Here is a 23,217-nt window from a genome sequence, read left to right as displayed (position 1 = left end):
AGTGTGTTATGAGCCTTATCTATAATTGGAAAGTTGTACAAAAACAAAAGGTGACAAATGGTCTGTTCCACTGCAGCTGCTGAGGTTTTTTGAAGTAGTTTTTGTGCCTTGTCAAGAGTTTGGTGAAGTAGTTGGTTTGATTTTCACAACATCAAACCAACTACTCATTTAGGTCAGATTATTGATGACCGGCTGACATAATACAATGCTAATATAGGTATGCATGCATGTGTGATTTGTTCCCACAGTATAATGTAACGTAAATGTGGTAACCGTGAATGTTTGGTGCCAGTCCATCTTGTACTTGTAGATCTTTTAGTTTAGCATTTTGTTAGTTAAATGTTAGTCATCTGCTTGTTTGGGGAAAACATTTATTTTTTTGTATGTAGCAACATTTCACCCAGATACTGTGTGTATCCAGAGTTTATTATCTAACAGGCTTTCCTGTTACCGAATGGGAGTTCCTGTTCCCTGGAGCCAGAGCCTATGTTTGAAGTGGCTTTGAGCAGTTCACCCTAAATTCAAACAGCTTAAGGATGTCCCGATTGCCAGTTTGCCCCCATTAGACCTGCTAACCAAATACAGTCCAATATGCTACAGCTGCACGCTACGCTGTCACAACACTGACATTTCTTTAAAACAAAAACAGTAGTCATTATAAAAATTGTAAAGAATAAGATTTTGTATAGCCATCGAGCAAGATGAGGCTGTTTCTTTTCTATACAAACTACTTTTTTCAGTGGCAGATCTCGAACCAACAACCCCTGCTTTTTATAAAAATACCGAATGGCTACAAACAACGAGTCTGGTACGATTTGAAACACCAGGAGTTGTCGGGACCATCAGCATCAATACTGACATTTATAAATTTCATTCATAGCTGTTATTGTTAAAAACAGCTGTGGACAGCTACTGGCATCATGCAAGATTAAAAGAAATGTAATGATTTATGGAATGAATTGATTGTTAACAGGCTACATCTGAATATTTCAATTAATACTAAATAATTGGCATAAATTAGACATTTTTTCTTTTTTAAAAATCTTTCTCTGTTAATCACGTGCATTTTTAAAGATGGTGGAAATAAATGTTCATTATGTGAGTTGATCACTGTGCACAAAACAGCAGAGTGGTGTATATGCACACAGATTATGATCAAACACTGATGGTAGTCATACAGCATCAGGTGTGTCAGTTCTGTGGATCAAGCTAGCCAAACTTTCTCAAGCTGTCTAGGTCCTATGTAGGACCTAGACAGCTTGTAGGAGGCAAGGGGTGCCCATTATCTCATGATGTGTGCATGACTGCACTGATGGATAGACAACCCTGTCTGCACTGGAAAGTGTAAAAAAAACCCCCCAAAATTAGCAAAAAAATAAAAACAAAACCCCCACCCGAGCAGACCTTTCATAGGCTATAAGCAGATGTCACCACATCCATAAGGGCAGGCTGAAGAACTGGTTGTGTGTGAGCAAGAGAGAAAGCAGGAGGACCCCCTGCCAGGCCTCCTCATGCATTATCAGCTTGAAGCTCCCCAGCAGGCATCAACCGCCACATACTAGGGTGCTGAGCTTTCATACTGCCAGGGGCATGTTTGGTTTTTTTTAATATGGGGCAACTTTCAACTTTCCCGATTTCTCTACTCAGTTCAAAACTCTTCTGACACATCTACAAAGAGAATGCAACACGCGCGCACGCACGCACACACACTCAGAAAGGTAAAATATAGGTTTTCACCATTTAATTAAAATTGATTGTCAAGAGAATAATAATACTCAAAATTGTGCTTGGTGTGCTTAACTGAAGTGATGTAATTTCATATCTATATATACACACACACACACACACACACACACACACACACACAAAATTGTATATCACATATATGTACAAATGAAAAATACAATATTGCAATATGAGTACAGAAGTGAAGCAACTGTGACTTTGGGAGATATTTTCATACCAAGAATGTTTTTAATCAGAGCCTGCCTTGAATTTAGACCTTTGTGATGAAGTTAACAATACAATAAACCACTTCACATCAGGTTTGATGTCTGTTACAACTAGAAGCTGCCATATTATTGCCTTAAAACAAATATCTTTTGACTCTGGGATGGATTGCAGTGTGTATTTGTACATGCCAGGTAATTACAGTGAATGCATGGACTCATGCCACAGCCAGCTCAGTGACATCAAGTTCCATGTGATGCTTACAGTTTACTGAACCTGAAATATGCTGTGTTAATTTTGACACCAAGCACCTTTGGAAAGACTTAAAGACTAAAAATCTACATCACAGTAGAATACTGCCACCTTGTGGAGGAACACTGTAGGTTTCTTGAATTGCTGTGATAAAGTGCTGCTTCTCCCACTGATCAAGCTGATCTTCCCTGATTCCACATCAACAGCTACATAAATGACAATGACAGTGATTCTTAATTTCGATTCGATTAGTGGAGTGAATGTCATAAAAAGAAACGTGAGTTTTTCTTTGTCTATGGCCTGAGAGTGCTGGAAAAAACTGACATTTGTGTAACATGACACCTACAACAGGAATTAAATGCAAAACTGAGTGAGTGAAATCACATCAACCTTAAGGCACATTAAAAACGTCTCACCACTGAAAGCTGTAATTATTCCTGCTGCTGTCTCTATCTAGCCAAAAAGTCAAATCCCTTAGATGTACACAGCCATGTTGGGAATGACAGGCGCACATTTTCAAAATAAAAGCTATGTATATAAACTGGTAGTACTGATAGCTATGATATGATTCAACAGAAAACTTGATGGATGTGCAAGAAAGCAATATGTTCATGTAGCCAAAAGTCGACTTTAAAATGAAACATACAAATCTCCCAATTAATGATCACCCTTAAAAACCCACATAAACTTTTAACAGTCAGCGTTAAAATCGGTTGTTCACTCAGTGGCAGTATACGATCATCCTCCTTACATTCAGAGCTTCAACTCAAACCGCTTCTGTCACGTTCAGGAAGGAGAAAAAGCACCGCAGTCCTTGTTTGGTTTCCCGGCTGGTACTTCATACTTGAAGACCACGCTGAACAGTTTTCCCCCCAGTCGGTCGGCCAGCCACGAGTTTTTGATAACGGCCATCTTGAGGCTCTCGCAGCTGAGCATGGCGTAGTAGTTGGTGTGAATGGCTCGACCCATTCCCTCGATGATCACCAGGTCGGTCTGCCGCTCCCGCACAACCATCGCCAAAACTTTGTCCAGGCGGCTGGGAAACAACAAAGACGTAGAATCACCTGATTTCTTGTCAGGACAGGGGCTTTAATCAGTTTATCTTACTCCTCCTCCCCAAGGAGTCAATTAACAGCTTATGTTAGCCACACTTTGCACTATTATTTTTATCATTATAGAAGCACAGCCACGACTATCACACAGTCCAAAAAAAAGGAACTATCTTATCAGTATTCGGCTCTCCCGCCATCACTAATGTGATATTATTATCTTATGCTGATTACTTTAATATCAGTATTATACATACAGAGCCAAGAGAAGTCAGGTCAAATCAGGTCAGAGTCTACATCACATATTAAACACCTTCAGTTGATCAAAGTGCTGTACAGGTTATACAAAATATACACTTTACATATTAGTGACTAAATCAACAATAAATACAAAGAAAAAAATCAAATAGACAAAGTGAATAAGACTGCGTTTGCATAACAAAAAGTCAAGGTACTCTCGTCAACTATACCTGCAAACAACCAAAAACAAATAGGTTTTTAAAAGTAGTGAGAACATTTTAAAGTGAATCCAGAATGGACTGTATGAGAGAATATTAGTATCACAGGTCTGAAAGCAGATTAACCTTGTTCTTATCACTTCACGGGACTTTTTGGCATTTTGGAAAAAAAATAGTCAGTTCATCCATCAGTGCTGTGGAGGTCAAATGTAATGTGCTTATTAATTCATTCATTCGACAGACATGGACTGAAGCTTGGATGCATGCATTCATAGCAAGAGGAGCTCATTCTGTCAGCTTCAGGCTGCAGTTTGTGGAAATCTTACTTAAAGTATTTAAAAAAATATTTAAAAAGTTCAATGCAAACTAAAACAACTAACCTCAGATCCAAACACGGAGAACTGGAACCGCTCTGCACCAGCAGCAACCTGTCTTCTCTCAGGCCAGCCCTACACAACAACAAACACACCACAGCCCAGTGCTTTGTAGACATCAGCCATGTGTACAGTATTATTTACGACAAGGATTTTGTTGCTCATGCTAGCTCCTAATGAGTCATGTTTTTGTTGTCAATACAAGGCAGCTCACCCTTAAGAATGAGCTGTTAGTACAAGCTATTTGTCATTTATTGTATCTTTGGGGGTGAAGGTTGTTTTTAAAATCAGTCATTCACGTCTCCACAACTATTTGTTGTTTTGCTCTCAATACGGTCACTATGGTCCAAGATTTAAAAAAACAAACATGTTCATGTTTATCACTGTTCAGATGTGATGAATATGTGTAAAACTAAAATGACAAGTAAAACTGCTTTAGTTGTTTGCTATAAATTAAACTGGAATTTATCTAGTCCTTTAGGTCAATAATAAAAATCTATACCCTAAAGAGTTTGTCTCATCAATATCAAACCACATTTAAAATCACTTATATACACTCACTCAATGACGGGATCCATAGCAGCAATTCTTTCTGTCAGTATCTGCAGTTCACCATTCGTCACGTCATTCAGAGCTGGACCAGAGTTGCTGGCCAATACCACCTAAACAGTAGAATCATTGCAGAGTTTAATGAACATCTGACCAAATACTCTCTTTTTGTAATTATTCTGTCAATTTCCTACCTCTGTTCCTCGAGAGAGAAGCTCTCTTACAAAAGGCATCACCCCTAGAATGATGTCTACTCCACTATTATCTACGAAAAACAAGGCACACTTATGAGGAGGACCCTGCAAGAGAAAACCAGGATGGATGACATTCAGCCATTAATTATCAAGAAAATAAAACACAGAAACATTCCTGCAAGTATGCAAAACACTACTAATGACCACCCAGAAGATGTTATCCCTTTGTGGTTCATCAAAACATGCTTATCCCTAGTTCAAAAAGTGTTGAACATAAGGTGTTTATGGTAGGTTTAAGACCATTTATTGTCTCAGTTTGTGTTTTCACACGAAGCTCCTCCAGGGAAACGTCTAGAAAGGTACATGACTGCAGTACATGTGTGAAAAAGCTTCAATCACATAGTCAGATCCAAAGGGAAACAAAGTTTGCTTAATTTCTAATGAGACATCCAACACAGAGGTGAAAACATGTCTGAATCAAACTGTCTGCTGCCTTGTGATGCATGTAAAAATGCACAACTTCAGCCAAGATCCAGGCCTGATTTTATAGATACTGCCCTAAGATCACATGTGAAAACAGCTTGTGAGTGTGAAGACCAACAGAATGAATCTGACCTTTAGTCTTTCAAGCCACTGGTCATAGGAATCAACGAGCCATGGCCGCTCTGAGAGGGGAATAAAAAAGAAAATACAAAAGTCAGTCTGACCACCAAGAGGCATAAAAGCAGGTCTAAAACCCGACAGTGTATCATCAGCAGACATCAGAAGGTGTAACAGCCACCAAAAAGGCACACAGCTTATAGGAAATGTTTGAAGTGATGTCAAACTAAACAGATACCTTCCTCTTGAAAATATCAATCTGCCTCCACACCAGCTGTACAACAATGTTTACTTTCACTTAAAAGTTCATTTTCATGCTTCAGTTGTCATGTGATGCTGGGAGATTTTCAATATGCTATCTTAAGGCTTAACGTTTTTTCTCTCTCCTTAAACTAATATGTGATTGGAAATCCAATCCAATCAACCCAAGGTGTACCCATGCGATGACATTAAAACTAACCAAGTTACTTAAGAGGAACAAAAGTTTGAATTTGGTTCCTCGGTCTTCTCATCTCTCACATCCTGACTGGAAGGAGATAAAATGTAAGAGCAAGTGAGAGAAGCAAGGAGACATGTTAGTATAATAAAAATAAGCCTAAACGTTCTGTCTGTCTGAGTGCTTATGAAACACAGTTGACCCTCACATTGCACACAATGTGCTTGCATGGACTGAGACACAGATAGACCTCTGACAGTGCTTATGCCCTGCTAACATGTAGTTGACAATACTTCTGCAGTGCAGTTGCAACTGCAATTGTGTCAAAGTACTTGGATACCTTCCAGCTGTCGTTTAGCCTCCTCAAACCCAAACTCGGGGTCAGATTCCAGGACGCTGTAAGTGTCAAAACGAAACAGACTAAAGTGAGCTCAAACCAGCAACAGTTTACCAAAAAATAACAAAACTTTCAAAACTTCAAGACTGAGGCTAAAATGTTTTGTGTCTCTAAAAGCTTGTGCAGCTGGGTTGATGTAATCTATGAACCCAGATGCAAGAGATGAAAAAAAGACCACTCACTCTGACACGGCCTTGGCTCCCCAGTCAAAGACATTCCCAGCCAGGACACCCCGGACTAGGGCAAACTGTTTCTCCTCCCAGCTCAGTTCATCCAAGGACTTCACTGCCTTTTGATAGTACTTGAGAGCAATGTCATTCTCCCTCTGTTTAATCTGAAATACAACAAAACAAAATAAAAGTTCATATTAAACAAAGGACAGATTATCTAGTCACACCAAAGGAAAAAAACAAAGAAAAAAGTAAAGAAAATAACAGTAGAGTGTGTTTAAGACCCATGTACAGGGTAAATTCAGCAGGTGGAAACCACATCTGTATGAGCATGACCAAAAATGCAACAAAGTCAACATAAAGAAAACTACAGAGCCATGAGATTGGTCACTAAAGGCCAATTCAGCTGTAAAATTCAAGAAAAGAGCATAAAAGCAAAACAACACATTTGATAGATTTCACCTTAGAGTAGGGATCAGGAAAGTTGAACTCGTTTAAACAGTGTTCCCTCGTGTCTAACAAACTTCTGACAGTGAGGGATCCATAAGCACTAGGTGAGAAGAGAAGCACTCTACGTTAGCAAGAGAGAAACATATAGAAACAACCGGGCTGGGATAATAAATGCAAAGCACTTTTCCACAGTTTCCCCCCCTTTTTTAATGTTCTGAAATAAACTATTAGAAAGTTAAAATATATAAATATCTGGAATTTGGAAGTATTTCTTCTTTAATTTTATAGACTGTTACAGACCTAGTGCTGTGATTCTATTACTAATCCACACTTATGGAGTGCAGCCCAGTCCTAAAAACTGAAAGAGTAAACAGGATCAACATCAAGATTTTGCAGGTATAAAGAGATGAAACTAATGCAGACGGTGAAGAAAGAGTTAGACTTAAAGTAACCTCTGAGTAAACTAGATGCAGTAGCAGAGCCACTAGCAGTCCTTACAACGGCTGTTGACGAAGGGTCTGAAGCTTGTGTCTGTATTTCTGACGGAACTTCTCAGCACGCAGGGCTGCCTCCGGCATGTCAGGCTGACTCGCTACAGCTCTCTTAACCACCTGCTCAAGGACCAAAAAGAAAAGTAATCAGAAAACACTTCAACTTTTGAGCAAAGAAATAAAAGAAATGTGTATATATCACCATGTAAATGGCAAATATTTCGACTAGAACTTTTCCCAGATCCAAAAGGGAAACGTGATGTTTTACTGTCAGACCAGGATCAGGTCAAAATTCATTCCTTTGTTAAAAAAAAAAAGATCCCACCACATAAGAGACAGATCTCCCCAACAGTGACCCAAAAATCAAACTACACTAGATCAACCCGATTATGAGCAAAAATGGGATAATTTCTTTGGGTTCAGAAGGAAAAAAATGGATGTCATGCACAACATTTTCTTTTTGTCTTGCATGATGTGTCACAATCTATGAGAACCTATGCCTCATCTGAGATCCCTCAGTACGTCCTAACAGAAAGACTGGCATGTTAGAATTATTTTGAGCAATTTAATTGAGGTTGACCAAAATAAACACAGAGCAGTCTGACAGCCAACGATGCTGCCAGTGCAGTCAGGTGGAACTGTGACTAGACTGGCAGATAGCATTACAAACACTGCTTTGGTTCCCATTGTGTTTACATTCTTTACTGGAAATTACTAGCTAGCAGCTCTTCCTGATGCTGCATGCATGAGTAACGTGGGAAGAACGTGCAGTCAGTCATGTCTATAGTAATGAGAAGACAACATTACTTTGTAGCTGTCTAATCTGACAGAGTTAAAATATTAATAGAAACAGACACCTTAGAATTCATACCTTCGATTTCAAAGCCGAATGCTGGGCTCCGACTTGATTTTTGTCGTTGTGTTTTTTCCCCTTCTTTTATGAATAATTTTGCAGATATTTACCACATTTGTCCTGCTATTACAGCTATGACGCCATCCTACCCCATCTAGGGCCTCTTCGAAGCAGTATAGCCAGTATTCACGGGCCAGAGCATCCTCTGTGAGGTCCACAGTGTCAGGGATGTAAGAGGAAGGGTCTTGCAGCAGAGGCAGGTTCACCAGTTGCCTCTCCAGACGGTCCATCTCCAACATGTCAAACTGTACAACAAAGAGACAGAAAACATTAACGCTATCACGCCTTGCCCATAAGAGGCTTTTATGGATAAAAGCCTAACCACTCAGATAACTTGACGTTTATTCCAGCTGTTAAATTGTACAAGCCTATTCCCGCTACCCTTCTTAAACACCATCATTCCAGGATGTATTTTAAAATATTTCCCCTTTTTTGTGGCACTCATGTCAGTATTTTTTCTTCAGTGTGTCAACAAAAACGATGAGCGTGAGATGTAGTAAAGAGGAGAGGTTAAAGCAGAATTTAACTCTAAAAGCCAATGAAAGCCAACAGATTCATTAAATGGACACAATCAATAGTCCATTAGAGGAAGTCCTTTCCTTTTAAAGAACTTAGTACATCTGCTGATGGTTTCTTGAGAGGAAAGAAAAGCAAAGAAGTCTGCAGTAATGAAAACTAGTGAATGCAAGTTGGGCACAAGGGTATTTCAGTGATTGTGGGCTGAGGGAGGGAGACTGGGAGTGGGGAGGGCACATAGCTGCTCCTGCTACTACAGTGGCCTAGAAGCTCAAGGTATTACAAAAAAAAGCAAAGTGCACACCTGAAACACTTCACATCTTTTAAAACCATCAAACAACCCATTATTTTCTATTGTTCATCTAATGTGAACACACAAATGAATGCCTGTCACAACAACTGTTTAAGTGTTTGCAGTTACACGACGTGTTGAACACAACCAATGTGCCATCAAACCACCAAACAAGCAAAACAGGCAGAGGTACTTACAGGAAACTGAAGGAGAGAGTTAGAAGAGTGTGTGGACAGAAAATGGGGAAAAAAATTAGAATACAAAGATGAATGGAATGAATTTTTTATGACTTTGTATTCAGCGAGAACAATAATGATGGCATCGCCATCAAAAACGAAAACATTAATTGAAGTTTATAGACAAACTTATCAATAATTAGATGGAAAAGGATGTAAAGAAAAAAAAACATTAGCAAATGAGGGCTGATGTGCCATGTTGTGCTACGTGGCCCAGCCTCAGGTCTTCAGATACCCCAAATCTCTAACTCACTGTGGACTCACCGTTCCACTACGAGCACGTTGCATAGGATTCATGTCAGGGGAAACGCTCATCAGACCTGAGCTACCTGCGTAATTCTCACCCCAGCTATACTGGTTTGGATCTAGAGGAGAAAAAATGTAAACGTTAATACATTTACCAAACACTGTTTGGATTACAGAGAATTTTAATATCATTACAGTTAATATTTAAACAAGTCTTTTGCAAAGTTAACGTATTTAAACGTTACCGTTATTGGTCTTTGATGATACACCATTCCTTTAATATACTATTATGGCAGTTTATGAAATGTGTTTTTGTCAAGGACCACCTCCACAGATTTTATTTACATTTAATCTCACTGAAAACTGCTTCCAAAAAAATTCTCGGAATACTGTTAAGTTTTCAGTGATCCTTTTAATGTTTCCCACAGAATACCCATAACTGTTCCAGTGGTCACTGTGGATGGACTTTAACTTCACCATCTTGGACTCCAACTAGCAAAGGCAGTCCCTGTTGTGCAGTCTTGAAGAGCTTAGTGAAGGAGCACTAGTGCTGCAGGTTCTGGTTAGAGTGGCCCTTCAACGTGCAGTAGATCTCAAGAGCAGGAAAAAAAAAAAAAAAGACTACTTTTGTCCAGCTGCAGTCCGTGACGGGGGAGTAGAGAGTCTGTCCAACCACAGGTTGAATCTAGAAAGCTACTTGATATAAAGGATTTAGCAGCTACTAGTTAGCAGCAGAAATTATAAGATAAGAACAAGGGCCCTGTCAAAGACCAACTAGATCAGGTTGTTGTCTAAACCAAAGCAGAACAGTCAAGTGCAATCATCGTTGTTTGAAAACCACAACAGGCATTAGCTGTTTCTTTCTTACTGTCTTCCTCTGCTCCTTTAAGAAAGGCTCCAATGGTTCCCAAATAACCTTCATGCCTCAAAAACAAGGCCTGAACTTCACCCTACAACAAAGCAAGAGGAGGTCAAAAGGCTGTGGTTTAAATATTGTACAGTTCACAGCTATACTGACATGAAACAAATAGACGACTGCCTTTTGTAAAGTTGTTTCTGTGTCAGAGCACAGAGTTTTGCTTACCTTGGTAAAGAAGTTGATGCTATAGGTGATTGTGTGCATGGTAACAGGGTGTCCTCTAATAAAGAAGCCTCCAAAATACACTCTGGACAGGTTGTGAAGCTTGGCATAAAGACAGGCCAGCTGCCCGATGTCATTGCTGATCATATGGAGTAAACTCTTGGCCATGTCTTCTTTAGAAAAGTCTAAAATTCAGAGCAGGTTATATGAACATAAAGGCATAAAAGAGGTAAGACTTTATATTAGTATATAAATAGCACCGGGATGGCACTGTGATAGCCTCCATAAAACAAAACAAAACAAAAACCATATTAAAACACTTCCTTAATTTTCAAACTGGAACTATAACCTAGAATTACTACTTACCTACAATAATTGCTCAACAGTAGCAGCTGAACAGTTACAGACTTCACTTCAATAAATTATAAAAGATGTTGAATTTTCTGGGATAACACCATCCCTTTATTCCACAATATTCACCAATACAACACCGGATGAAGAGGCATCAATTTGATTCTGCAGCTGTAATAAAACTGAAAAATATTAGATGCTTTTTTTTTCCTGGAGACAATAACAAAATTCAATTTATCATGATAGTTTGGCTTTCATCCATCCATCCATCCTCTTCTACTTTTCCAATTTATGGTAACATTCACACCTGTGGGCAATTTGAATCATCACTTAACCCCTAACCCCAGGAAGTGCATGTCTTTGGACTATGGAAGGAAGCAGGAACACACAAAGAAAACCTGACAGGGTGAGAACTTTTTGCTGTGAGGCAACAGGGCCAAGTATGGCTTAGAAGCAACTCAACACGATTTCCTCCTTTAATATGTATAGTCAATATGTAATATATGAATAAACCAGCCCTGGTTCATGAGGTAGAGCAGGTCATTCACTAACTGGAAGGTTGGTGTCTCCAGTCTTCAGTCTGCCAAAGTATCTTTGGGCAAGATCCTAAACCCCAAGTTGCTGTTGATGTTAGATAGAAAGCATGTGTAGAAAACTAAGTAGAAAAGCTCTATATAGGATATTTTTTTCCTGACATTACCTAATATATAGGGTGTCACTAATGTTAGCTCAAACTCGTTTGTAATTGCAAGTTCTGACAAGTTAAACCCTCCCTAAAAGATATGGCATGTGAGAGGATTGTTAGGCATTAAACTGGGCTGCAATTCCAATAGAAATGCTCAGCCATGACAGCCATGCTCATATGTCTTTGAGCAAAAACATCACATGAAGTAGTTAACAAGGTAAAAAAGAACAGGGATCCTGCCTTGTTAGAGAAATAAAAGTATCTGGTTATAATCAATTTATTTAAATCAATTACATCTTTAAACTGCAGTAGCTACACTTAAAAAACCCATTATATGACAGTTAAAAAGGAAGAAGCCATTTTTCCACATACTGAGGAAGAAACTACTCAAATGTAATAATCTGAGGTGGACTAGTGTGGTTTGAGTTTAAATGCAAATTCAGATATATTATGCTTTGAAACTAGGCCATCACTGAAATACATTTTACCATGAATAATCTGAGCTTACTGCAGCTGCTGCCCTGCAGCTGTTGATCTTCAGAGCAAGCCTCTTTCATTTTAGGACTAAAAACATACTAAAAGGATGTGAGGTGTTTTTTTTTTGTCATGATAAATGAATAAGCTGCAAATACAAAACACAATATATAACCAAGTTGTTAGAGTCTGACATTACAAGGATGCACAGTACTGTCTTTAACCACCCACAATTTCTTTATAATTTGCTTCCATGAGATGCACATTTTTGCAAGTTTCTAATTTTTTCTTGGGAAAAAGTTCTTTGAGCTTTTTGAAGGTCTTTGAGAGTTTTCTTTGGACATTAACTGCTTTATGCTCATTTTCAGCCCAGTTTTTGTACTATTTTTGCAATTAAACAAAAGCGCAATATAACTAAAGGAATGAACCAGTGTTGTGTCCACACATAACAGACAACTTAAAAAAGAAACAATTTTAAATTGACCCTTTAGGCACTTTCTTATTAGCAGCCTGCCACTTAACATATAATTTGCTCCCATTTCTTTAGTTGAATCCACAAAAAAAATGCTAAAGATAACAGTTAACAGGCATAAGATAATATTTTTTTGCAACGACCAGGTGATTCCCAAAGAGCTATTAGCTGACTTGGCATACTGCAGCATGCTGTGCAGTGTACCCATTAGAAATATTTGAGGAAGCTGGAGGATAAAAGAAGAAGTGGCATGCCAAATATCTACAGCAGATGAACAGTATATGAAACTCACTGCCTTAAGAAAAAGGAAAAAATCCAGAGATAAATATGGCCCTTCAGTTGATCCATCTACAGTTCACTGAAGCCTCATTAGAAACGGTCTCAGTGGAAGGGTGGCTGTCAAGAAGACACTCTTCAGGAGGGGAAATGGGGCAAAAAGGCTGAGGTATGCCAAATTACACTAGAACTGAACTGAAAATTAGTGGCAACAGGTCACACGGAGTGACGGATATGATTTCATTTATTTTTTTGTTTAAATTCATTTTTAATATGTACAGATGAGTTCAGAGTAGAAATACAGCAGTCAGTGTCTACAGCCATCTCTGAAACACAGAGGAGGCTCTGTAATGGTTTGCGGCTGTGGTGTGGTGGTGTTGGAGATCACAGAAAGAGTTTGATCCATCATCCAGTGCAATATGTAAAGTATCTGACTGGCAACAACTTAATTGTCCAGCATGGGTGTGAACCCAAACACACTGACAATGCAATGAAAACAAACCAAGATATAATGATTCATTATCAGCCATTAATTGGCCTTCCCACTGAAGCAGTGTGAGAACAAAAACACAGCCAACATCCAAAGAAGAGCTTTGAATGTCCTTCTAGAAGCCTGGAAAAGTCCTCTTTAATACTACTTACAGAAATTACAATGAATAAATAAATAATAATACATAAATTATTGCACGTTTTCCCATTATTTTTTAGCAAAATGTAATGAAATGAGGAGTGACTCAACACTTATATAACACTACAGGTTAGCTAAATGAAACCTGTTCGTCCATGACTCACCTTTGTCGGCAGTAGCAGACTTCCCAAAACTGCTCGCTATAAGATCTCCAGTCAAGCCCAAATACCCGTATGATCCTCCATAGATATCTTTAACAAGCATATCAACACTTGCATGCTGACCTTTCGAGGCCAACTGTAGCAGCTCGTCAAATCTCTATGGTTTAAATAAATAAAATAAAAAAAGTCAAGACAACCTTAAATACACGATTTAAGTAGTTGCTGATAAATGACTTGTAATAAAACCAGTCCACATTACTCAGGATACCTTTGTTTTGGTGAGAAGGGCTCCAAGTCCCCAGAATGTCCCTCCACCTATTGAGCTTCCTCCTATTCTCTCAAATTTGTCCTCTGATTCAACCTGGAGAAAGTGAGAAAAAAGTGATACAGCGTAGTGCGTTAATCACAAAAGAACCTAGTAAATCAAATGAAAGTGATCATATAACCTCTTAATATTATATTTTTACTGCATCATTGAGAGAAGTGATAGTATGTCCTATTTAACAAAAAACACTGCATCTTAAGTCCTTTTAAAAAGCCAGTATTTGTCTGTTGTTTCTACAATTGAGCTTTTTAAGAGGACACAAAGACATGTGGGAAAAACAGGGTATTTGTACAGTATAACAAAGTATACTCTTAAAATCTGTGCAAATGCAAAGGATGGGAAGAAATGGACACATGATCCAATGTAATGAATGCAGATGCAGCACAAGAAGGAGCATTCTTTATTCTCTTACTTATTTATTGTATTACCTTAACTATGGACACCCCGGAGCCGATGTTTACCAGCAGGTAAGGAAAGATGTCTGGATTAGTCGTCTGAAAGCGGAATTCTGAGTCGGCATGCTTGGCGTACACGAAAGCCTCGTGTGGTATGTTCTTCAGTACAAAATTACAGCCCTTGATGAGGCATGTCATCTCATCCTCTTTGTCCACTCTGCCACAGTACAGCACAAAAACAGGTGAGCATCATCACCAACAATAACAAACGATCTAATTCAATATGACTACAAATTTACACTCTTCAAGCTACACAGGTAATAATTACAAACAAGCACCAGCTGATGCAAATACGTTACTTTTTTGTATTAAACGACTAGAGTAACAAACTGGGAAAACTGAAACTGTATCTCGCTCTCGATCACATTAATGATTTTTTTTGTCGTCTGTTTAATTAGCCGATACAAAAAAAGAAGGCTGCCAAACTTGGGAAGCCATCAAATATTAAATATTTTCCAGAGGAGTCTTTATAAGGTCTTCCAAAGGTCTCTGTAAAAAAAAAACAACCATACAATTTGTCGTGCAATTTCCTGTTTTACAGGAAGAGGACAGGATATTGCTTTGTGCACTGGTTACAACAAGAACGGAGGACTATTGTTAATTCAAGGCTGGTCACCCAGAATATGCTAGAAATGTAGCTCCCTTTGTTTCCATTTATACCTACAGTTTCTACACTTTAGCACACTGCCACAAATGCTGAATGATACAGCACAGGTAAAGGGTTTTTTTTGGTGATAGCTAACATTGATTTGTATATACTGACTTGAGTCCCAGTTTCCTCTCGATTAGCTCTTTGAACTTGTGTGCCCCTCCACCTGTGGCTTTGATAACTTTGGTTTCAGTGTTAACTAGATGGTCTTTAATGAAGTCCAAGCATGTTTCGATGTAAGCATTTTCAAACTTGATAAAGTGCAGGCGTGCCGTCACCTCCTCCTGCATTGATATTTCATACAGCTTGTCACCAGCAGCCGCCTAGAAAACAGACATACGGAAGAGAAATGTCTGAGTACTTCAAGCAGTCCAGATGTTGGCTTCTGATACAAGCCCTGACAAAAAATGTGGAATTGCTACACTTGAAGGATGCACAGCCAGCACTTATTTTTAAACTCTGTAGCAAATCAAATAAAATAAAAACACAACAACTCAGAAATATATTTAGTAGCTGAATAGTTTGACTTCAAGATGTAGGAATGCATCTAATGTAAAGGACCAAGGGAGATGACAATCCAATCATTATGATTAAGTGATTTTTACGGACGTCCCAAAGCTACAGTTAAAGCTTTTCCTCATCCCCGTGACATGGTCAGCAAACAACCCAGATACTAATCTAATTGAAAATTATAGTTAAAATTATTAGAAGGAGATTGATGGAGAGCTTTGGTTTTTATAGTGGAGCATATACCTCAAAAAATCCTGCACATCATAACACCCAGAGGAGGTGCAAGAAAGTACTGACATCTACTTCGTGAAAAGTACAGAGTACTAGCTGATGATGTAAGGATGGGTCAACACACTTCTCCCAATACTTGATCTGATTTTGCTATGTTTTTGTTTGTTTGTTTGTTTTTGTTATTCTAAGTAACAAACAAAAACAAAACAAGGCTGAATGAACATCCTACAAGTGTGCTGATTCATATTTTTGGGTGGTTGCATTTTAAAGCATAAACAGTGTATTTTTCATCCGTACCTTTGCAGTGTGGTCGAATGATCGCACTTTGGCCACCTTGTGCTGGACGGTTGAGTAGTAAGCCAGCTTTGTCAAAGAGCCACCTGTTAAAGCAAAACAACATCGATAATGTCCGATAAGAAAACAGCAGGGCGAATCGACATTTAAAACGAGCAATGAAGTGACAAACTCTGATATTGTCTTGAAAGAGATAAGTTCTTATAACGGAGTAGCTAACAGCTAACGTGAAGGCTCGTGCACTTGTCAAAGTTGGCCAGGTTGTGTTTAGGCACACATCCGCTTAAAGGTAAAACGATAATCCCGAAAGCTCATCAGACTTCCATCTTTAGAATAAACTGACTGGCTGTCAAACAAATTAACATCGCGTGTAAAGTTAAGCCGCTACCATTAGCTTTGTCTTCTTTCACCTAAAGTCTAGTGTTTGTCAGAGTATTAAGGATGCGGCAGAGCTGGTCTACAAACACGAAGATTAGCTCAGTGTGTGCAAAAGTTGCCGCAAAATGAAAGAAAGCGCTCATATTTCCAAGTACCGATATCTATGGCGAAGCGCTTTGCGTTTTCCAAATTGCGGAAGATTTCATCGGGAGGAAGAGTAATGCTTTTATCCATGGTGTGACTTGTGTTGCTGTCAACTCGACCACATTCCGCCATGGTCGGTAATTACGTGACGCTGTGTGCGTGCTGTACGTGAGTGCCCCGCGACGTCCAATCAGCATCCACGCCCAGTGCAGAGCGTGCACGTCATCTGGTAAACAAGTTCTGGAGCGACGTGAACGTTAACAGGTAGTAACGCGGGTTTTTTCCCCATTCCACACTAATAATTATTTTATTATGTAAAAAACGTATTAACTAATTAAAAAAACCGGATAATTTTAGAATTCGTGGACGTACAGTTGACGTCAGAAGTTTACTTATACTCGTCACAGACGTGAATGGTATGATATTTGGGGGGCTTTTGATGACTTATTTGAAGTATTCTTTTTCCAGGGTGAAAGAATTAAACTAAGAACTGAGCGCACAAGTTTGAATTTATTTTGGATTTTTTTGTAATCCAGGCACATAGGCGAGTTTAAACCCTCTGGCACCCCAAAATTTCATCAGAGCATGTGATGGCATCAGCCACACAGGGGTAAATTAGTCCATTTTTCACTTTATTATTTTGCTTTGCAGTATTCTTCATTAATATAATTCATTAATCATTTGGTTAAACCTAACACTGGTATTATGAGGCGCGCACATAGTAGCATTGTGTGGTTTTTCTAAAATGTTTTGTTATATTAATTATGTTTCTCTTTCTTTGAGTTACCTGGGTTTGGGCGGTGGCTGTTTCCTGTCTGGGCAAAAGGCGTGGCTGAGGACTCTGGGGACAAAATGCCTGCTCAGCAGGACCAACCATGGGCTTACCAGGAGCAGGGGTGTTTTAGGTTTAGTTAGGTTATTCTGTGCTTAGTTAATATTAGTGTGTGTTTTGTTTTCCCCCTATTGTGTTCAAATGGTTTGGCCAAATCATTATAAAAGCTACCCTCATGTGTCTTTGTAATTAGGTCAGTTTGTGAGTTAAGTTGTGTCTCACTTTGTTGTTTAAGTTTTTGGAAATTACTTTTTGTAGAATTATATTTAGTTGACCTGTTTTATGGGCCTGCTAAGTATGGTTTTGAATTTTGTTAATTTTGGACTTTTTGAGGGTTAAAATAAAGAAAACCCTTTTTGAAGATATTTTTTGCTTGTGTCCTCTTTGCTTTGGCTGCTTGGTCCCTCACAGCACCCCTAAAAATAACTAATAGTAGTAATAGTAGTAATAACAGCGCATTTTAGTATTATTTTCTGAAATTATCTTCAAATGTTTTATTTTCCCAACTTGTCAACTGACGCCAGTACAGGATAGAATGAAAACAGGTTTAATGTCTAGTGTTGATGATATCATGATGTTACAGTGTGCTCACACAGAGGCGTTGCTGGTTTGATTTTAATAGACTGAATAAGACTTTGGCTGCAGCAAGAAGATGAAGATGTAATTTCATGACACAAATCAGTGACGCAGATTTAAAACACACTTTAACTGACATATAGCAAAAATTCAAACTGAGGGGACATTGCTGTGACTTATAAAATGTCTGCTTTTTTTATTTGTCCTATAAATAGCGTTAAAAACTTTATCTAATCTATCTTAAATCACTAGAGATTATTAGTTAATTTTAACTGTCTGAGCCAGTAGTCTGCTGGTATGTCACAAGTTGCGAGCCAAGGAGATGATTTTTTTTTATTTTAGCTCTTAAAAATTGTCTGTTCCTGTTCTTATTGAATTGGGCTTCAGTGTTTGTTTAGTGTACAGCTCCAGATCCAGGTGACAGCAAGTCAAAAGGATGTTGACTGTTAATAACCGTCTGCAACCTGCATTCAGTTTGAATGTTGCTGTAAATAGATATGAATCTGTTAGTGCTTTTTGTTACCAGTAATATTTAACTTTGTGCCGGCACCAAGACTGAGAGAAGAAGATAAAGAGGGCTTGATGGAGACAGCAAAGAGAGAGAGAGAGAGCAAAAAGAAACAATAAAGAGTGGACATGTAGTCAAATTCACCAGAAATTATGAAGCTGTAGCCTCTGTTTTCTCACATACATTGATGATTTCTCATAACTAAGCAGTGTTTTGTACTGTTGTTGACTCACATCATATTGATCCCATATTGATATGAATGGTCGCATTTTACAGGATTCATACCACTCTAAACTTGTCTTGAACAGGACGGCTGCCACTACATTGATGTGAGGGACTACAAATCTATTCTCCACTCATGAAATTGGAGTACATGATGCTCTGTGCTGTGACTGCATATTAAATAGAGGGTTTGTACTGTATGAATTCAAAAACTTTAATATAAAACAACTGTATTACCAGTTTGGTTTGTGTACAGGTCTATGGAGTGACAAGGTGATGTTCCAGTGTCTGTACTGGATAAGTGCTTGATGATTCGGTGGACTGCCGCTATGTGGTTAAGAGACTGAAATAATGTTGTGCTTGTTTGTCATCTTATCTGCTTTGCCACATTTCTTTCACTTCTAATTACTGAGTCTTTGCCTCGGGTTTGATACCTAAAGGCTCCACCCTAAAATGGGTGGATTAGATTGGAATCTCTGATTATTTACGCTGATTAGATTTGTAAACAGCATATTCCATAAATATTAATTATGAAGCGCTGCATTTATGAGACGATTGGAAGCTGAGCCTTCTAAAAGTTTGAATGTAATTGTCCCTGTCCGCGCACGATCGAAAGTAGACATACAGGCTCAAATACATGCACTCCCACTCGTATATGATGCATAACTTGTACTTATGTATATGTTACAAAGTACAAGAACTAATGATCTTTCTTTTTTTCACATCCAGTCCACTGTCATTAAAAATAAACACTACTTTAGTAAATGAAAAAAACATGTTGAGTTAACTCCTTAAGAAGTCAGAAATCTGTAAAACTGATGATTAGCTTGACTTCTAGCTTGGACAGACTTGGGAGTTTAGTCAGAACTGTAATGTTGCAGTTTTTCAGTAATAGAGTCCTGTTACAAATGCAGCATGTAGTCTAAACATGAAAACCTTCTGCTCTGCATTTATCAGCTTTGAAAAGCCATTCTCAGGGCTTTATTCAACCATTTAAATGGCCTGTTCTGGCTCAAGGGCCACATGTTTGAAGTGTGATCCTAGACTGTGAAATAAGAGGAGCTTGCCAACCTTAAGACTAATAAAGGCACAACAACAGATGGGAATGATCAAATTGTCAGTTTTATTTTACAAGTCATCATATGTTTTAAGAAATGAATCGATTTCTGTGTGTTTCAGCAGCAGCTACAAGATATTTGGCAGCCATAACAGAAAGTGTCCTTACTGAAAGATGTGGTTCATGTATCTCAACAATGTAATGCTCCAGTAAACAATGACAACTCTGCTCCACTAAAAGCTTGACCAACACTGATCTTTTGTCAGTAGAAGGGATGAGGTGACACAACTCAATATTCAGTTATTTATTTATTTATTTTTGATCGTGAAGAATAAAGAGGTCACATCATGTTTACGTACTTTCACTGAGGCATGAGTGGTGATGATGCATGGCAGCAAAAACTTGTATTTCTAGTCAATGCCCTTAATCAGAGTAGAATGAAAAGCTCCAGTATGTTTAAAAAAGGCACAGCAGGGTAATTTAATATAAACTAAAGAAAGTGACCCAAATCTCAATCAGAGAAAATACATTTTGAGTTATGCACACATTTATGCTTTTTGCACTGCAAAATATGTTAATAATAGAACACATAATTCCAGTACCCAATATGGGTCAACAAATCTTCCAGATAAGAAAGCAATGCATAAAAGTGCATCAGAAAGGGTGATATTAAAACAAAAAAGTAGGTAGAAAATTCACAACTCCTGTCAACAGGAATATAAGTTAAGTATGATCATTCCTAACCAAGCTTGGTCAGTTTTTATGGTAGTTATCATATCATGCATCAATGAGAGAAAGTATGTTATCATAGAAAACAATATTGTGTTTCTAAAAAAGAAAGAAACTATCAGTGCAACAGAACTTTGTGCTAAAAATCTGACACAGATTTCTCATTTAACATTGAAAATCGTATTTATATTTAACCAACATGGTCACATTGTTAACATCTTCTGTCAGTTGGTGTCTACCACGGCCTCCAGAGGGAGCTGTTGGCTCGAGTCTTATCTTTGGTCATGGTAGTCTGGACTGTGTAGCTCAGACGAGAGATATGAGCCTCTCTCAGGTTGTCAGAGGAGTTTTGCAGTTTGTTGATGTGGTTCAGCAGTCTTCTCTGAGACAGAGTGTTCGCCTCCTCTTTGGACAGAACATGTGCCACCTCTTGGACACATCTGGAGTAGCCCTTATCGACAGCTGCTGAGGCCACAGCTTGACGCTGCTGCTGCAGTCGTCTCAGGAAGCAAACGGTCTGCTGTTTGAGGAACTCTGGACCCAGGAAAGACTTGAGCTGCTCAATGCTGCTGTTAATTCGCTCTCTGCGTAACTTCTACACCAGAGGCTTTCTGATCTGCAAAAAGAGGAAAGAAAATAGTAAATAAACTTTATCCAGAGTGTAACTTAAGCATTATATGAGACAATTTGTAAAGATATGTTTAGGTATTGGTGGGCAATTTACCTTGTGATTCAGAGTTGAATGCTTCTGAGAATTGCTCATTGCTGCAGTGATTGTAGGTGCCATGCCTGGATATCTGTGCTGTAGAAATCTCATCTCTCTATCATCTTCATCTCACTATTTATAATCTCACATCTCCATATGAATATGTGGGTTCTGGCCTGGCTGAAGTTTCTCACCATTTTGACCAATCAGGGAGCTCAGCAAGACAATATGGATGAAGCAACATGCTGAATGTTGTTTTATTGCTGGAGGAACAATAGCTAGGTCTCAGGGGAACAGGTGGAGGACTGGGGGTGGGGGTAATGGGTGGGGCTTGTATGAATCTGGGAAAGTTGTGACCCTGTAGAGAGGAGATCTTCCCCCTGATGCTTTGATCAATAACTTTGACTGAGCACACGCTGATCATCCCATCACACATGTGAGAGCACGCCATATGCACCTTTCACATTAAAAATCCCATGATGTTAAAATAAAATAGCAGGATTGAAAGGCAGATTTGTGTTTTAAGATTAAGCAATAATCTGAGACATAGCACAAGGCCATATGCTGAAGTTTGATTATTACCTTTTTTGTTTTAATAGAGTGCATTAGTTAAACCAAACTTACATAATGTAAGTTTGGTTTAACTTTCACAGTCAGGAAATAAGATATCACCTGAGATATTAGCTATTAGAGTCCCTTTCTGTATTTATTACCCACCATCGTTAGTCAAATTATATATTGTGGCATTGATTTAAAAAAAAAAAAGTCTTTGTCAAAATGTACTTTGCAGAAAAAGCCTTTATAACCTGTTTAAAAAGGACCACATTGCCATGGTATTTTGGCATCCATCAGTGGAAAAAGTAAAGAGGTTTAGATTGAAATAATGACCCACCACACAGAGTGGAAATGAAGCTGGCAAAAGTTACAGAATTGGCACCAAAGAGAGACCAGCAGAGAAAGAAATACAAGGAAAAAGAGAATAAACAGTGAAGAAAATCTTCCTCTGAAGTGTGCCAATTCCCCTTTGGAGAATAGTCAGGTGCTGGTGAGGTTGAAGATGCTAATCACACTGAACTGTGACTCGCTCTCTCACAGTTTTCCCACACTCTGTTCATTGACTGAGCTCTCACTCAACAATGGGCATGTGCCTTGTTAAATGCTAATTCATCTACACACCAGCAGCTCCCGGCTCTCCCATGAGGGCAGAGTTTGTTGTGTAGACACTGTCAGTAATTAAGCTAGGAGAGTGAGTATAAACACAAATATTTTGATTAGGGATGTAACCTAACTGTTAGTCAACAAAGTATATTTGGATGTGTATTTTATATTTAAATTTTATGTATGTGCATTTACTTTCTATACCTGCACAGACATATAAGGACATTATAAGTATTTATTAAGAAAAATATGTAATAAATATGACATTCTCCTTTTTTTATTTTATATTTTTACTTTAAAATATTTCATTTATTTTATTCTACTTTATTTTCAGGTTAATTAGGCTCTTTTTTAAACTTTATTAAACTTTTTTGATTTGTCATATTGTATTTTATTGAGCTATTTAATGTATTGGCTGCTATTTTTGGACTAGATAAAGTATGCCTTGTCTTATTTTATTTTTTTTAATTGTACATTATTATAGCTGTTACTATATTACTTACTTTTTCTTTTGTCATGAAAATGTATCCAGGTAATACACATTGTTATAATGATGTAGCTGTCGGGAGTTTAAAATTGGTCATTGGTAACAATGTAGAACTACAAATAAAAATGTAATTTAAAAACAGTGTGATAATTTGGCACTTTTCTTTAATTTAAATTGTATTTAAAAATAAAATTTATTCAAAAAAATAATTTAGATTTTATTTAAACAAAACCACAAATCATAACCAAAGTTTTC

At 38.1% G+C, this 23,217-nt stretch overlaps 1 protein-coding gene and 1 pseudogene across 3 annotated transcripts; both read right to left on the bottom strand.

Annotated features, from left to right (window-relative positions):
- Nucleotides 1–1,952: 1,952 nt before the first annotated feature.
- Nucleotides 1,953–16,845, bottom strand: pank4 (pantothenate kinase 4 (inactive)). 3 transcript variants are annotated; one of them, XM_040005315.1, is made up of 20 exons: nt 16,699–16,845; nt 16,169–16,251; nt 15,245–15,453; nt 14,455–14,638; nt 13,970–14,062; nt 13,705–13,858; nt 10,658–10,839; nt 10,442–10,523; nt 9,592–9,692; nt 9,289–9,294; nt 8,373–8,528; nt 7,378–7,490; nt 6,892–6,979; nt 6,442–6,593; nt 6,203–6,258; nt 5,442–5,491; nt 4,827–4,931; nt 4,645–4,745; nt 4,090–4,158; nt 1,953–3,238 (listed from the first exon to the last, which is right to left on the bottom strand). In XM_040005315.1, the coding sequence occupies exons 1-20, from the start codon at nt 16,817–16,819 to the stop codon at nt 2,989–2,991; spliced, it is 2,355 nt and encodes a 784-aa protein (XP_039861249.1). In that variant the 5' UTR covers nt 16,820–16,845; the 3' UTR covers nt 1,953–2,988. The 3 variants fall into 3 exon arrangements, with proteins under 3 accessions (XP_039861249.1, XP_039861263.1, XP_039861255.1); XM_040005329.1 differs by having other exon boundaries at nt 15,409–15,453; nt 16,699–16,733; XM_040005321.1 differs by lacking the exon at nt 9,289–9,294 and having other exon boundaries at nt 16,699–16,844.
- A 3,719-nt stretch (nt 16,846–20,564) lies between these two features.
- Nucleotides 20,565–21,398, bottom strand: LOC120717388 (annotated as a pseudogene).
- Nucleotides 21,399–23,217: the final 1,819 nt, after the last annotated feature.

Source organism: Simochromis diagramma, unplaced genomic scaffold, assembly GCF_900408965.1.
Source record: "Simochromis diagramma unplaced genomic scaffold, fSimDia1.1 OVJJ01000320.1, whole genome shotgun sequence".
Lineage (NCBI taxonomy): Eukaryota > Metazoa > Chordata > Actinopteri > Cichliformes > Cichlidae > Simochromis > Simochromis diagramma.
Note: the sequence above shows the minus strand (reverse complement) of the source record. Positions and strands in the feature narration are given on the sequence as shown.